Raw genomic sequence first — 13613 nt, 5'->3', positions numbered from 1 at the left:
TTTTGATACTCTTGACCCCACTGCACAGATGCCACTCTGGATATGTACTGGATATACACAATCTGTAATGTTTAAATTTACTGCTACAGTATTTATTTTTTAAAAAATCATTCTAGGGAGAGGAGATCAACAGTGTCAAAATGTACTGGGCACATATGGCATATATACATAGGATTAAATAGTGTATTTAATTAAATGTGAGTGACGTTGAGTTGATGGTCATGCCCATCCAGTCACTGGCTGACTACCCAGCCAGTCATTAGGACAGAGAACTGGTTGTTAAATTATTTGAATCCCACCTCTGGCCCTAGTGCTTATTTTGGGGCCCAAAAGAAAATAAGACCAGTCTCAGGTCTCCCAGGCAAAACACAGTAAAATGCAGAAACCACCAAAAGACACCTAGTTAGTGAATGCTGGTTTAATAATTGCTGGCTATGGGTAAACGCTGCAATCGTAAACAATATGAATTAGGCGCTACAAGCGGGTGATTTGTAGCACTTATATTGACCCGCCCACCCAACCGGCACACCCACCGGCACGCCCGCCGAACAGCTGTAAGGTATTGCCCGGCACCACCCATTGCGTAGTGGCTGCGTTTCAACTGGGGAGGCTGCTCGGCATTCCATCGGTGGATCAGCAGGTGGCAGAGTGGCAGTATTCCCCTCCCAGAACCGGCTGCTCCTCAGCTGTACATGCGGTCATGGCTTGGCGTTCCAATGTTGACCCAGCCAGCGTCCGTCGACTTCAATCCCCTAGGTCCGACACACCCAATACCCCGCACATGACCGCCTACCACCCAGTGCAACCATCACCCCCGTGTGTGTGAACTTATGTGCACCCGTTATGTTCCATCGCATTCAAGTCATCGTTGTCGAGCAGGAGAGTGGGCTCGACAGGCAGCTCCCCCTTCACCAGGGGTCCCTCTGCAACATAGAAAGCGGAGATGTTAGCAACAGGTTATGGTTTCAGAGGATGCTTCCTATGAAACTGTCTAAGCAGCCGCTTAGCGGTAACGTCATTTGCAGGTACCCATGAGGCTTCTTCATAGGGATACTCCTTCCACCGAACAAGGTATCGAAGTCTCCCCCTGCTCATCTTGGAGTCCAATATTTCGCCAATTTCATAGTGATCTTCCGTAACTGGTCCGGGACGGTTTGGACTGTCCTGAACTGCAGTCACGGGTTTGAGAAGACTACTGTGGAAAACAGGATGGATTTTCCCCAGTAGTGGAGGGAGTTTCAGAGCCACAGTGACAGGGTTAATGATTTTGGTCACAGGGAAGTGACCAACAGTTTTCGGTTCGGTACCCTCAACTTAATATATTTAGTAGAGAGGTATACTAAATCCCCCACTCGTAACGGCTCTAATTGTGCTCTCTTCTTGTCTGCTTGAGTTTTGTACTCAATTGCTGCTTTATCTAATGCCTCCTTAACCTGCGGCCACAGTATCCGGATCTTATCAGCCCATTCCTGCGGCATCAAAGAGGCATCTGGTAAATTCTCCAGTTCTGGTATAGCCACAAACTCCCGTCCCATTACTACCTGAAATGGAGTACACCCTGTGCTACTATGTATCATATTGTTATAGGCCACTTCAGTGAAGGGTAACAGAGATGACCAGTTGGTCTGTTGATAGGAGATGTAACAACGTAGATAGCGTTCCACCATAGCATTTGCTCGTTCAGCTGCACTATTTGTGCTAGGGTGGAATGCTGAACTGAACCCCTGGGTCAAGCCAATGGCATGTATAAAGTTCCTCCAGAATCGGGCTGTAAATTGCACCCCCCTATCCGATATGATACGACGGTGTACCCCGTGCAAATGATAAATGTGTTGGACGAAAAGTTTGGCTAATTTCCGGGTCGATGGTAAGCCACTGCATGGGATAAAATGGGCCTGTTTGGAAAACAGATCTATGACAGTCCATATGACTGTGTTCCCATTACTCTCCGGGAGTTTCACTACGAAATCCATGGTGATTTCGTCCCATGGTCTACTAGGGGTGGCTACCGATTGTAAAAGACCAAGGGTTTTCCCTGTTCTTGGTTTGGATTTTGCACAGGTAGAACAACTGTTTATATATGCTTCTATATCAACTCGCATATGTGGCCACCAGAATTGGCGCCGTGTGAAGTGTAGGGTCTTGAGAAACCCAAAGTGTCCGGCAGCTTTGCTGTCATGACATCTTTGTAGAACAGCCTGCCACAGACCTCTCGGGATGTACAATTTGTCTCCTTTCCATGCTAATCCGTGCCTGTGAGTGAGTAGCTGTTTGTTATGTTGTATCCACTCATCGTCAATCAAACCCCTCCGTAATGACTCCTCCCATCCTGCTTGTCCATCTGTACCGATCGCCACCCTCCCTCCTGGCTCACTGTCAGGTATCATAGCCTGCACGACTTCATCCCCTTTACTATGAAACTGCGGCATACGGGAAAGGGCATCGGCCAAGAAATTCTTCCCCGCTGGCACGTACTTTAACACGAAATTGAACCATTGAAAATATTGTGCCCACCGTACCTGTTTGGGTAAAAGCTTCCTGGGGGTTTGTAAGGCTATCAGATTCCTGTGGTCTGTCCAGACCTCACGCGCTCCCTCCAATATGTGTCGCCAGCTAAGGAGCGCCCAACGGACAGTGAAGGCCTCCTTTTCCCATATAGCCCAACCCCATTCCGTAGGGGTGAATTTCTTAGAGGTATATGCACACGGGTGTAAATGGCCTTGATCAGTGGCTTGCAACAATACAGCCCCTATGGCTACATCGCTCGCATCCGCTTGTACTATAAACGGTCTCTGCTGGTCAGGATGCCGGAGTATAGGGGCCCTGGCAAACTGGGCTTTCAATTCCTCAAAAGCCCTCTGATACTCTGAAGACCATTCTAGTCACTGACCCGGCCTTGGGTTCCCAGTCCCCCGAGTCTGTAAAAGATTGGTAAGTGGCAACGCAATATGAGCAAATATTGGAATGAATTGTCTATAAAAGTTAGCGAACCAAGGAAACTCTGCAGTTGCTTCCTCGTAACCAGGTCTTATTTTCCGGGAAACACAGTATTACAGAACCACAAAAGTCAATAAAACTTTTTTATAAGGGAACATAATATTTGTGTTTATCCAAATGAATATGAACAAAATCCATAAATATGGAGAAAATTCTGCATACAAAATTAATGTTCAGTAACAAAAATAACTATAAGATTTCTAACCCAAGAAGGAATCTGGCTGTCTGATAGCTCCCCAGCAAATATCTTGGCTTGCACTTGACAAGAAACAATAAAGAAATATATCAAAATAATTATAAACTATGACAAGAGATTAAAAATACCTTGAAATGTAGCAGAAACTTTTATCATAAAACAAATGCCTTGTTTTATGTATGCTCTGACATTAAAAATTTTCAATCAGAATAGAGCTGGAGGGGATCTTGAAGGTCTTCTAGTCCAGTCCCCTACTCAAGCAGGAGATCCTATACCATTTCAGACAAGTCAATGTCCAGTCTCTACTTAAAAACCTCCAATGGTGAAGCACCCACAACTTCTGAAGGCAAGCTGTTCCACTGATTAATTGTCCTCACTGTTAGGGGTTTCTCCTTAATTCCAGGTTGCTTCTCTCCTTTATCAGTTTCCATCCATTGTTTCTTGTCCTGCCCTGTGGTACTTTGGAGAATAATTTGACCCCCTCTGTGGCAGCCTCTCAAACACTGGAATACTCCTCTCATGACCCCTTAGTCCTTCTTTTCTCGAGACTAGCCAAACCCAAATCCTGCAACCGTTCTTCGTATGTTTTAGTCTCCAGGCCTTTAATCATTTTAGTTGCTTTTCTGTGCACTTTTTCCAAAGTCTCAACCACATTTTATAATGTGGTGACCAAAACTGGATCCAGTGTTCCACATGTGGTCTTACTAAGGCTTTATAAAGAGGTACTAATACTTCACATGATTTTAATTCTATGCCTCTGTTTATACAACCAAGGATTTTATTAGCTTTTTTGGCTGCCGCCTCACACTGCTGACTCATGCTTAAGTGATCGTCCACTAGGACTTCAAGGTTCTCTCACAGTTACTGTTTTTAAGACAGGTTTTGCCTAATCTGTACTTGCACCTTTGGTTTTTCCTGCCCAGGTGCTTTTCTCCACATTAAATTTTATTTTGTTGGATAGGACCCATTGTGCAGGTCTGTCGAGGTGTTTTTGGATCCTGAGCTTGTCTTCTGAACAGTGGTGGGTTTCAAAATTTTTTACTACCAGTTCTGTGGGTGTGGCTTAATGGGTGTTGTATGGCTTGATGGGTGTGGCTCGGTGGGCATGGCAGGGGAAGGTTACTGCAAAATCCCCATTTCAGGGCCTGGCCCTGAAGCACAGGGGGAGAGGTCCGCTCCTGTCGGCTCCTGGGCTGGAATGAGTTCTGAGCATGCTCAGTTGGCCCCATCTGAAAAGGAGAAAAATAATCAGAGAAAAATACCTACACCAGCCAGCAGAGGGATCCCTCTCCCATTTACTTCAATGGAACCAAAGCAGAGATACCAAGGACAGCAGAATATATCAGCATTTTCTGCCCCAGCTGTGTCTATTCTCCCAAATAACTTTCAGAAGCTACATCTGGGAGGGGAAAATTTTAACATATGGAATAAAGAGATACAGGTATGTCTCTTAAAAGAGGGGACCCTAGAAATGGTTTTAGACCCCCCACCTTTCCCTTGGGGACCTCAAGAAGAGTGGTACCACAGGAGAGCCTATACCACTCTACTGAGCTTACTGAATGCTAAATTGTACCCTAGCATTCCAGATGGGCTCACAGCTGGTGAAATTTGGGGGTTGTTATATAGCTTATTTAATAGTGATAGCTTGGGCTCCACCACAAGACTCACAACGGAGTTCTATAACACCAAGCTAAAATTTGGGGCTAGCATGGCTGAGCACCTGGGAAAGTTGAAGGCACTCAGGGCAGAGCTGGTGCTCAGGGACTACCCCGTGACTGAGGCCAACATGATTGCTGTCATTCTGGCATCCCTGGACAAAAGTTGGGGCAATTTTATTGTCTCACTAGAGGGAACCAGAAAGGAAGCCATGACTCTGTCCTACCTCACAGGGAGGCTCAATGAGGAAGACAGGAGGTGTAGAAATGTGGGAGAGTACACCAGGGCCACAACTCATCAACAGAAGGCACCAGAGTTCAGAGCAGGTTAACGCTCTACTCAAGTGTTTCATCTGTGGCTCTAAGGACCATCTGAAGAAGGACTGCCCCCATTACCAGCAAGGACCTAAGCATGGTTCCAATCAAGGAAGGGGCAGGGGGCAGAGAAGGGGGCCTGGCGGGGGGAAAGATGGTGCTAAGGGCAATTTTGTGTATACTAGTTACCTCACCCCTGCCACAAAGGCTAATGGCCCTACTGGCCTCTGGTTACTGGACTCTGGGGCTTCATCTCACATTAAAGCAAGGCTTTAAGAGGTTAAGGAGAATTAACTCCTCCATTAAGGTTTCAAATGGTAACAATGCTTTGGTTGTTGGGGAGGGCACTGTCTCTGTACCAGGGCTGGGCAATGTCAAAGATGTATTACATGCTCCCTCTATAGCCTATAACCTGTTAAGCATAACCAAGCTATGTGATGATGGCAGGGTGGAGGTATTGTTTCACAAAGGGGGAGGTCATGTCACTCGAGACAAAAGGGTCATTGGGAATGTTACCATTATAAATGGTTTGCCATATTTCTCCCCTGAGTACCCAGCCACAGGAGACAGCTCACAGGGTGCCACCCCAGAAGGGGCCTGCGCGCAGAGAGAGAGAAAGGCTCCACAGCCATCTCCCAGGCTGTCAAAGATGCACAAGACTGAGGCAATTGCACCCACGCCGTCTCAACCAGCACCATGGCCTCCCAAGGCCAATGCAGGCAAGAAACCCGAGCCTCAGCAGGCACCTAAGGCAGGTAAGCCCAAAGAAGGGCCTAAGGTGCCAGCACCACCCAAGGCAACCAGAGCTAAGGGGGTGTCAGTGGGAAAGCCACTCCATACTAAATGTGCCCACCTCTTACTTCGGAGGTTAGGCCATGTGAGCTTCCCAGTGGTTAAAAAGATGGGGGAATTCGCTGAGGGGATTCATCTCCAGGATTGTGAGGTGTTTCTGGACTGTGCCATCTGTAAGAGAGCAAAGAGGAAGGCCGCCCCAATACCTAAGGTGTCACTGTGTGAAACTCAATACCCATATCAATTAATACATGTTGATTTGGTTGGGCCATTTACACTGTCCCTAGGAAAGAGGCAATATTTCCTCACTGCAGTTGATGATTTCTCAAGGTATGGCCATGTGTATACCCTCACAGAAAAGTCTGAAGCCTTTGATGCCATAAAATCATTGTACAACTACATGGAAACTCAGTACAAGACAAAGATTGTGCAGCTGCAGAGTGACCGTGGGGCCGAGTTCATGTCCCGAAAATTCCAGGACTGGATAAGGCACAAGGGCATACACCATTTTCGTACAGCACCTTTTTCTCCTGCGCAGACCGGCATTGTAGAAAAACAAAATGGCATTCTACAGACTATGGTGCGCAGCCTGATTGCGGATGCTGGGGTTGCGGAATCGTACTGGGCGGAGGCGGTACACTATGCCAACTACACCCTGAACCGCACCTGGAGCAGCATTGTGAACCAGACCCCATATTTTTTGGTCCACGGTAGGAAGCCAAGTTTGGGACACTTGCGTGTGTTTGGCTCCTACGCTTGGGTGCACATCCCTAAGCAGCTGCGGAAGAAGGGGAGATCCGTCTCCCAGAGACTGAGGTTCTTGGACTATGCCCCTGGCTCCAAGGCCTACCAATTCCTGGGAGAAGGGGGCAGGACTGTGACCTCCCAATCTGCCTCCTTTGAAGAGGACTCCAATTGGACCCAGATCCACTCAAATGATCTGGGCCCATACATTAACCGGCCCAGCAAAGCTGCACCAACCATGACACCGCCTGAGACAACCACAGACCTGCCACCGACGAGAGCGAGGAACGGGATGAAGAGGTCAGCATACCTGGTCCAGATGAGGAGGATGAGCCGTCCAGCCCTGAGGGGGAAGACACGCCATCTTCACCTGACTCTTCGCCTCCAGCGATGCTCCAGAGGCCCATGATGCCCAACGCCTGGGACCGAGGGCCTCCACATCCTGGTCGTGAACAGCCAGTCGGCGAAGAACCCGCAGAGGAAAAGGGTGGTGAGTGGCAGGAGGTCAGAAGGTCAAAGCGGTCCAACAAGGGGGTCCCACCAAAGAGAATTGACATTGGGCATGTCGCATCCATCAACAGCGTCGTGGTCATCCCAAAGACTTTCTCAGACATATTCACCATCACCTGTCATTGGCTGGCAAGAAGGGGAATTGTTAGGTGTTTTGTGCCACCATGGCAGTCTCTCAAAGGCCACCAGATGGGGGCAAAGAGGCACCTTTGATCCCACTGGTGGGTCAAGGGGCTCCAGCCCCTGCAGCCCCATTGGGGAGAGTTAATGGTCCTCCAGCCCCCTCACACACATGGGTAAGGGAGGGGTCGGGGCCCCTATAAGAACCCCTGCACAGGGGCTGCTCCCTGCTTTTGCCCTTTTTCCCTGCTCTTGTTCTACTCTCCTATGGGACTGACCCATGGGCTCAATCCAGGCATGGATGCCTCCATGCCTGGAAACTTATTTTACTCTATTTTTACTTCTAAATAAAGACTTAATTTGATTGCATCCTTGCATGCTGACCTTTTCTTGGAAGCGCCCTCAATGAACCATCGTTCTTCGTGAGATCCCTCACATAAATATACTATGTCCACAGCATTTCACTTGTCTACTAATTTAGTCATTTTGTCAAAGAATGAAATAAGATTGGTTTGGCATAATCTGTTTTTAACAAACCCATGATGGCTACTAGTTATAACTTTATTTGTTTCTAGATGTTCACAGATCTGTTTTTTTCATTATCTTTTCCAGGATCTTCCTAGATATTGATGTTAGGCTGATTAGACTGTCATTTCCTGGGTCTGTTCCCCCCCCCCTTTTTTTTTTGGAAGATGGGAACCACATCAGCTCTTTTCCAATCCTCTGGTAGTTCCCCGTGCACCAAGATCTTTTAAAGATACAATGGTTCTGAGATAACATCTGTCAGCTCCTTCAGAATCCTGGGATGTAATCCATTAGGTCCTGGTGATTTATATTAATCAAAATCAGACAGGTGTTCTCTTACCATTTTCTTGCTTATTTTAATTTTAATTTTTAGTCTGTCTTTTACAGTTATGTTTTTGGTAAGTTGGGCTATAGTTTGTTTTTGCATGAAGACCAATGCAAAGAATGAGTTAAGCAGTTCTGCTTTCTCTCTGTTGCCTGTTACTTCCTTGCCATCTTCTCTCTTTAGTGGACCAACTGTTTCTTGACTTTTTTCTTGTTATTTATATGTGGAAAGAAACATTTTTTATTATCTTTGACTTTTGTTACAGATCTTTGTTCATTCTGAGCCTTTGCTTTCCTGACTTCATCTTTGCAGCTCTGGGCTATCTGCTGATATCTGACTTAGTTATATGTCCCTCTTTCCATTTTTTATACTTATCCTTTTTGTCTTTCAGTTTAGCAGAGAGATCGTTGTGCAACCATGCTAATTTCTTCTTGGATTTCTTGTTTTTCTTTTTTTTAGTGATGTTGTGTTGGCCTGTGCTTTTATGATTATATTTTTCAGTGTTTCCCATGCTTCTTAAGTTGTTTTCCTCTTTAGGATTTTTATCCATGAAATTTTGCTTAGGCTCTTTCTGAGTTTGGAAAAATCAGCTCTTTTAAACTTTAATACACTGGTTGGATTATATTCTATTGAATTCCAGTATGACGTGGTCACTCTCGCCCATGGTTCCAGCAACTTCAATTCCCTCTATCACTTCTTCTCTATTACTAAGAATTAGGTTCAGTGCAGTTTTTCCTTTAGTTCCTTATTTTACCTTTTGGATGACAAAGTTGTCAGCTAAGTTGGTTATGAATCTGTTCGATCTCCCACTTGCTGCAGAGTTTGTCTCCCAGTTGATATCAGGGTAGTTAAAGTCTCCCATTACTACTGTGGCATGTTTTCTACATGCATTTGTTAATTGATTAGCAAAGAGTTCATCTATTTCTTCTGCTTGGTTCAGTCACCTGTAGTATACACCTATAGCAATGTCATCCCCCCCCTCTTTATATTGAACCATATGGATTCTAGGAGGTTTTCATCCTTGGTTTTCTGTATATCTTTAGACATGTAGTGATCTTTTCTATATAATGCAATTCCACCTCTTTTGTTAGGTCTGTTTCTTTTGTATAGTTTGTATCCTTCCATCAGTACATTCAGTCATGAGTTTCATCTCACCAAGTTTCAATAATGGCAACTATATCATATCCACCTTCATGTACTAATACTTCCAAGTTCACCCTGTTTGTTCCCTAAACTTTGAGCATTAGCATACAGACTCCTTTATGGGCCTTGGATATATTTCTTATATGTCCTACTTTGTAACTGGGATTTCCATACTTTCCCTCACTCTCTACTTCATTATGTTTTTCTTTTTTATTTCTTTTTTCTCTTTACTCCCTTCCTCTTTGTGTGATTGGTGTCAACAGTCCGACTAGCAAACCCAAAATAAGTAGGCACTCTCAGGAACATTGTAACCCCAACTTTGTAATCTTTTTTTAAAAATATTTTTTAATTTTTTTTCCAAACATAAACATAAAATATATCTTTTAAGAACGAAATCTTGATCTGGTCATTGATAGGTACAATCGCTTACATTCCTTTAACAAGTTCTATTCCCAATTTCCCCGTTACGTCTTTTAAAATTAAAAATCAAAACAAATTCTTGTTCAAATTTTTAACACAAATTCTAACATCTTATTCTAAACCAGTCTATTGTATCACCAAAAACTTAATTTCCAAATAAACTCTACTCATTTTTTATATCAAATTATCAATCAAAATTCTATCTAGCTTAATTCCCTCCCTTACATCTTTTAAACATAAAAATCAAAAACACAAATTTAAAAAAATATTCTAACACCTTGATCTAAGTGTTTACCTTATTATTTTATCACCACAAATCTTAGTTCCCAAATACGTACAACTCTCTTTTTATTTCAACTTATAAATCAAAATTTTATCTATATTCCTTGATCTCTAGACCCATTTCATCAAATCTTTAAGTCTTAAACTTTAACAATTACACTTAATTTTTTTTAAATTTGTCATCTAATACACATTTCAATTTACACAGATTCATCTCAAACTCATTTCACTTCATTTTAGTTGTCTTCCAGCATATTCTTTTTCACTCCGTTTTATTTTAGGTATTTTCCAACATATTCTCCTCTATATCTCCAACTATTTGTTTGGCTGTCTTCCAGAACATTTTATTTTAGCTGAATTCCAGTATAATCTCCTCTGTATCTCCACCTATTTTTTGGCTGATTTCCAGCATATTCTCCTCCATACCTCCAACTATTGTTTGGCTGATTTCCAGCATATTTTGTTTTGGCTGATTTCCAGCATATTCTCCTCCACCTCTCCAACTCTTATTTGGCTGATATCCAGCATATCTTATTTTAACTGTTTTCTTTTCAATATATTTGAAAAGAATATATATTGTTACAATAATATTTGTTAAATAACAAATATGTTGTTATTTAACTTTTTCCTAACATACTCTTCCAACATATTTCTTAATATTAATCATTTCTAGCATACATTAAGTTCAATCACAATTGTATATCTTGTTTTATCATCCAATAATACATTAACCATTCAAATTTAATCATATTTACCATTCTCAACTTTGTTTACAATTTAAAATTAAAACATATTATATCAGGCATATTCTCTTCTTATTCTCTCATAATCTAATACGTTCTCTTAGGTTTATCTCATATTAGTATATATTCTTGTATTTTTATAAAGACCTCATTTTTAACCACCTTTACATCAATTTTCTATTTTAATTACCTTATTTTATTCTCCATCTTTATTATTCTATAAGCACCTCCTATTTATATTTAATAGTCATTTAAACATTTGAACATTTAAACATTACATTTTAATTTTATCTATTTTATTTCTTCATTTCGCTATCTGTCCATAAGCATTCCATTTCAAAATCCATATTTCCATGTTTGAAACTTTATAAGTCACTTTCATTCTTTTGTAACATCTGTTCCATATAAAATCCATCAGCTTCCCTTTTGTTCCTGCGCCACATCTTTTGTTCCTACGCCAGTTAGTTTCAATTTTAATAGTTCCATTATATTTCTTCTTTCTTTATCAAATCACCCATAGACAGAATAGGAATCTCCAAGATCCAAAAGTCCATAATTATTTTCAAAATAATCCAAACCAAGTAGCAAGTCAGAATATTTCTTTTTCAAGCAAAAGGCGAGTCTCTACAATCCACACTTTCGCTTAATCACAGCAATCTCCATTTTGTATCCATTATGTAACCATCCATTTGTCTCTCTTCTTTTAACTTTTAAAGATGTTAAAATCCATAGTTATCGCTTTTTGCTTTTTGCTTTTTCCAAGGATCAAATCAATTCCAATTTAAAGAAAAACCCAATTTTCTAGTATATTAATAATCAATTCTACCAAGTCTGTACCAAGGCAAATTTCTTAATGGGTCTTTGTCTCCTTTTATTACTTTGTCAGATCTTCATGCCCCACAAATCTACAGCTACTATTTAAAGCTGGGAGTCTTATTGATAAAAGTCCATACTCAAGTGTTGCTTCCTGCCAAGATTGGTGTCACTCACCCGGCTTCAAAGTACCTCATTCTTTCTTCTTTCCTCCTGCACAATTCTTTTCCCAGTTTGTCGCAGCTTCATGGCCGCCGCCATGGCTGCCGCCCCCCTCAGTTCTTCTGAGGTGCAGTCTACCTCTTGCCAGTAGCTCTTCATCTAGATAATGCAGACCATGGTCTAGGAAGCCAAAATTCTTTTGACAACATCAGTTTTTAAGCCAGTGGTTCATTTCTAAAATCCTTTGCGCCCTCATTGGATGTTGGCGTTTTGTTGAGAGTATAGATGAAAACACCACTTGTGCTCCTAATTCTTTAACTTTCTTCCCTATCTGTTCATAATCTCTTGTTATTGTTTTCAGATTCATTGTTGTGTCATTGGTCCACATGTGTAGGAGGAAAAAGGGGTAGTAATCTATGAGATTGATTATTTTAGTTAGATACTCAGTTCACCTTTGATTTTTGCTCCAAGGAGACTATATACCTCCCTCCCCTAGACAAATTAAACCACAAAGAAAATAGAGGATCATCTTGTGGTACATTTCTTTGCAAAAAGAAAAATGGGAGCTATGAATTCCCCTAAAAATTGAATCTCCTATCATCAATATTCACTTTGCTGTATTTTGAACTCTGCGTGCAAGCGTGTTAGGCATGCACTCACAGAACCGGTTGTTAAACCGTTTGCAGCCCACCACTGGGGGGAGGCTATGTTTGTGTTACTTCGTGAAACTTTGAACACACTAAAGTTTCATCAACAATTACACTTCTACTGATAGTTATCTTGTTTGTGTCTTGGTGTAGGATTATGTATCCCTTTTGAGATTTACTGTATCACACAAGTACACCTTCCTTTAAAGAAGCATTCCATTTGAAGAAGCAGCTGATATGGCTCTCTTCCTCCCAACCAAACTATCTAAACTTCACTGTCTCTTAGTCCTCTAGAATGCAGTGCAGTCCCACCCTCCTGGGAATCTGGACTACATTTCACCACACTAATAAAAATATGTATCAAAAATCATCCCTGTGTTTAAGAGGCTGATTAAATTGCTACTATAATTTACATAACAACATATTCTTGGTATCTCATGTTAGAAAAATGATTGACATTGACTATAGATAGTTGACAAAACATTATATATTTCCAGGTTAAATACATTCGAAATGTCCCTGACTTCGATACTGATGAATTCTTTGAGAGATGTACAGACTATCTGAATCAGAATCACATTTGTGACAGTTTTGGTGAGTTCTTTAGGAACATTGAGGTTTGGAGTTTTTTCTCAGCTCATTTATTATTATTATTCCATTGCATTTGATTGTCTAACCTAATTGAAATAACATCTCAGTCTTCAGTCTTACAATGATGTAGGAAAGTTTCATTCTAAAATTTATCAGAGATTATAGCTTGCTTTGCCCATTAAAATATAACAGGATTTATTTATATCAAGAACAAATATATATAACTAACAACACAAGATTGGCAGTAGAATGCTGCTTCCATTTCCCAACTACAACTAACCAGCTATAAAAATAACCAGGAACTTCTTTTACTTGTGTTTTGAATATATAGAAGGGGCAGTGAAAAGTGGACTGTACTAGCTGCCCACATTTCAGAACTGCTATGGTTGTTATATAGTCAAGACTTCTATATTAAATTGAAAATATGAGAGGATTCACAACTCTTTTCAAATAAAAAATAGTCAGAAAATGATGGCACTACCACAATTTACACAAACACACACACACATTCACACACTCACACATTCACATATGATGCCAGAATCACATCCCTGCCCCTCTGAACATTAGCAGAAAAGCATAGAGTGCACAAATTCAACAATACATAAATATACCAATGTTGTGTTTCATCAA

At 41.7% G+C, this 13613-nt stretch overlaps 2 protein-coding genes across 12 annotated transcripts in view; one reads left to right on the top strand and one right to left on the bottom strand.

Annotated features, from left to right (window-relative positions):
• The window catches only part of ADCY10 (adenylate cyclase 10), a 132083-nt gene that overhangs the window by 46865 nt on the left and 71605 nt on the right, over positions 1-13613 (top strand). For all 3 annotated transcript variants that reach the window (XM_087891160.1, XM_087891161.1, XM_087891159.1), the window contains one exon: positions 12887-12983. In XM_087891160.1, the coding sequence (XP_087747286.1) occupies positions 12887-12983 (97 nt within the window). The remainder of the gene's footprint in view (positions 1-12886; positions 12984-13613) is intronic.
• The window catches only part of LOC148114757 (uncharacterized), a 167609-nt gene continuing 157069 nt past the window's right edge, over positions 3074-13613 (bottom strand). For 6 of the 9 annotated variants that reach the window (XM_087891163.1, XM_087891164.1, XM_087891166.1 and 3 more), the window contains 2 exons: positions 7010-7335; positions 5984-6126 (listed from right to left, as the gene is read on the bottom strand). In XM_087891163.1, coding sequence (XP_087747289.1) covers positions 6032-6126; positions 7010-7322 — 408 coding nt within the window. In that variant the 5' untranslated portion in view covers positions 7323-7335 and the 3' untranslated portion in view covers positions 5984-6031. Of the gene's footprint in view, positions 4423-5983; positions 6127-7009; positions 7336-13613 lie in introns of those variants that run through there. The other 3 variants (XM_087891169.1, XM_087891168.1, XM_087891170.1) reach the window with 1 other exon arrangement.

The sequence above is a fragment of the Pantherophis guttatus genome, chromosome 3, assembly GCF_059756535.1.
Source record: "Pantherophis guttatus breed Tessera chromosome 3, ASM5975653v1, whole genome shotgun sequence".
Classification (NCBI taxonomy): Eukaryota; Metazoa; Chordata; class Lepidosauria; order Squamata; family Colubridae; genus Pantherophis; species Pantherophis guttatus.
This window is presented reverse-complemented; position numbering and strand designations above follow the sequence as displayed.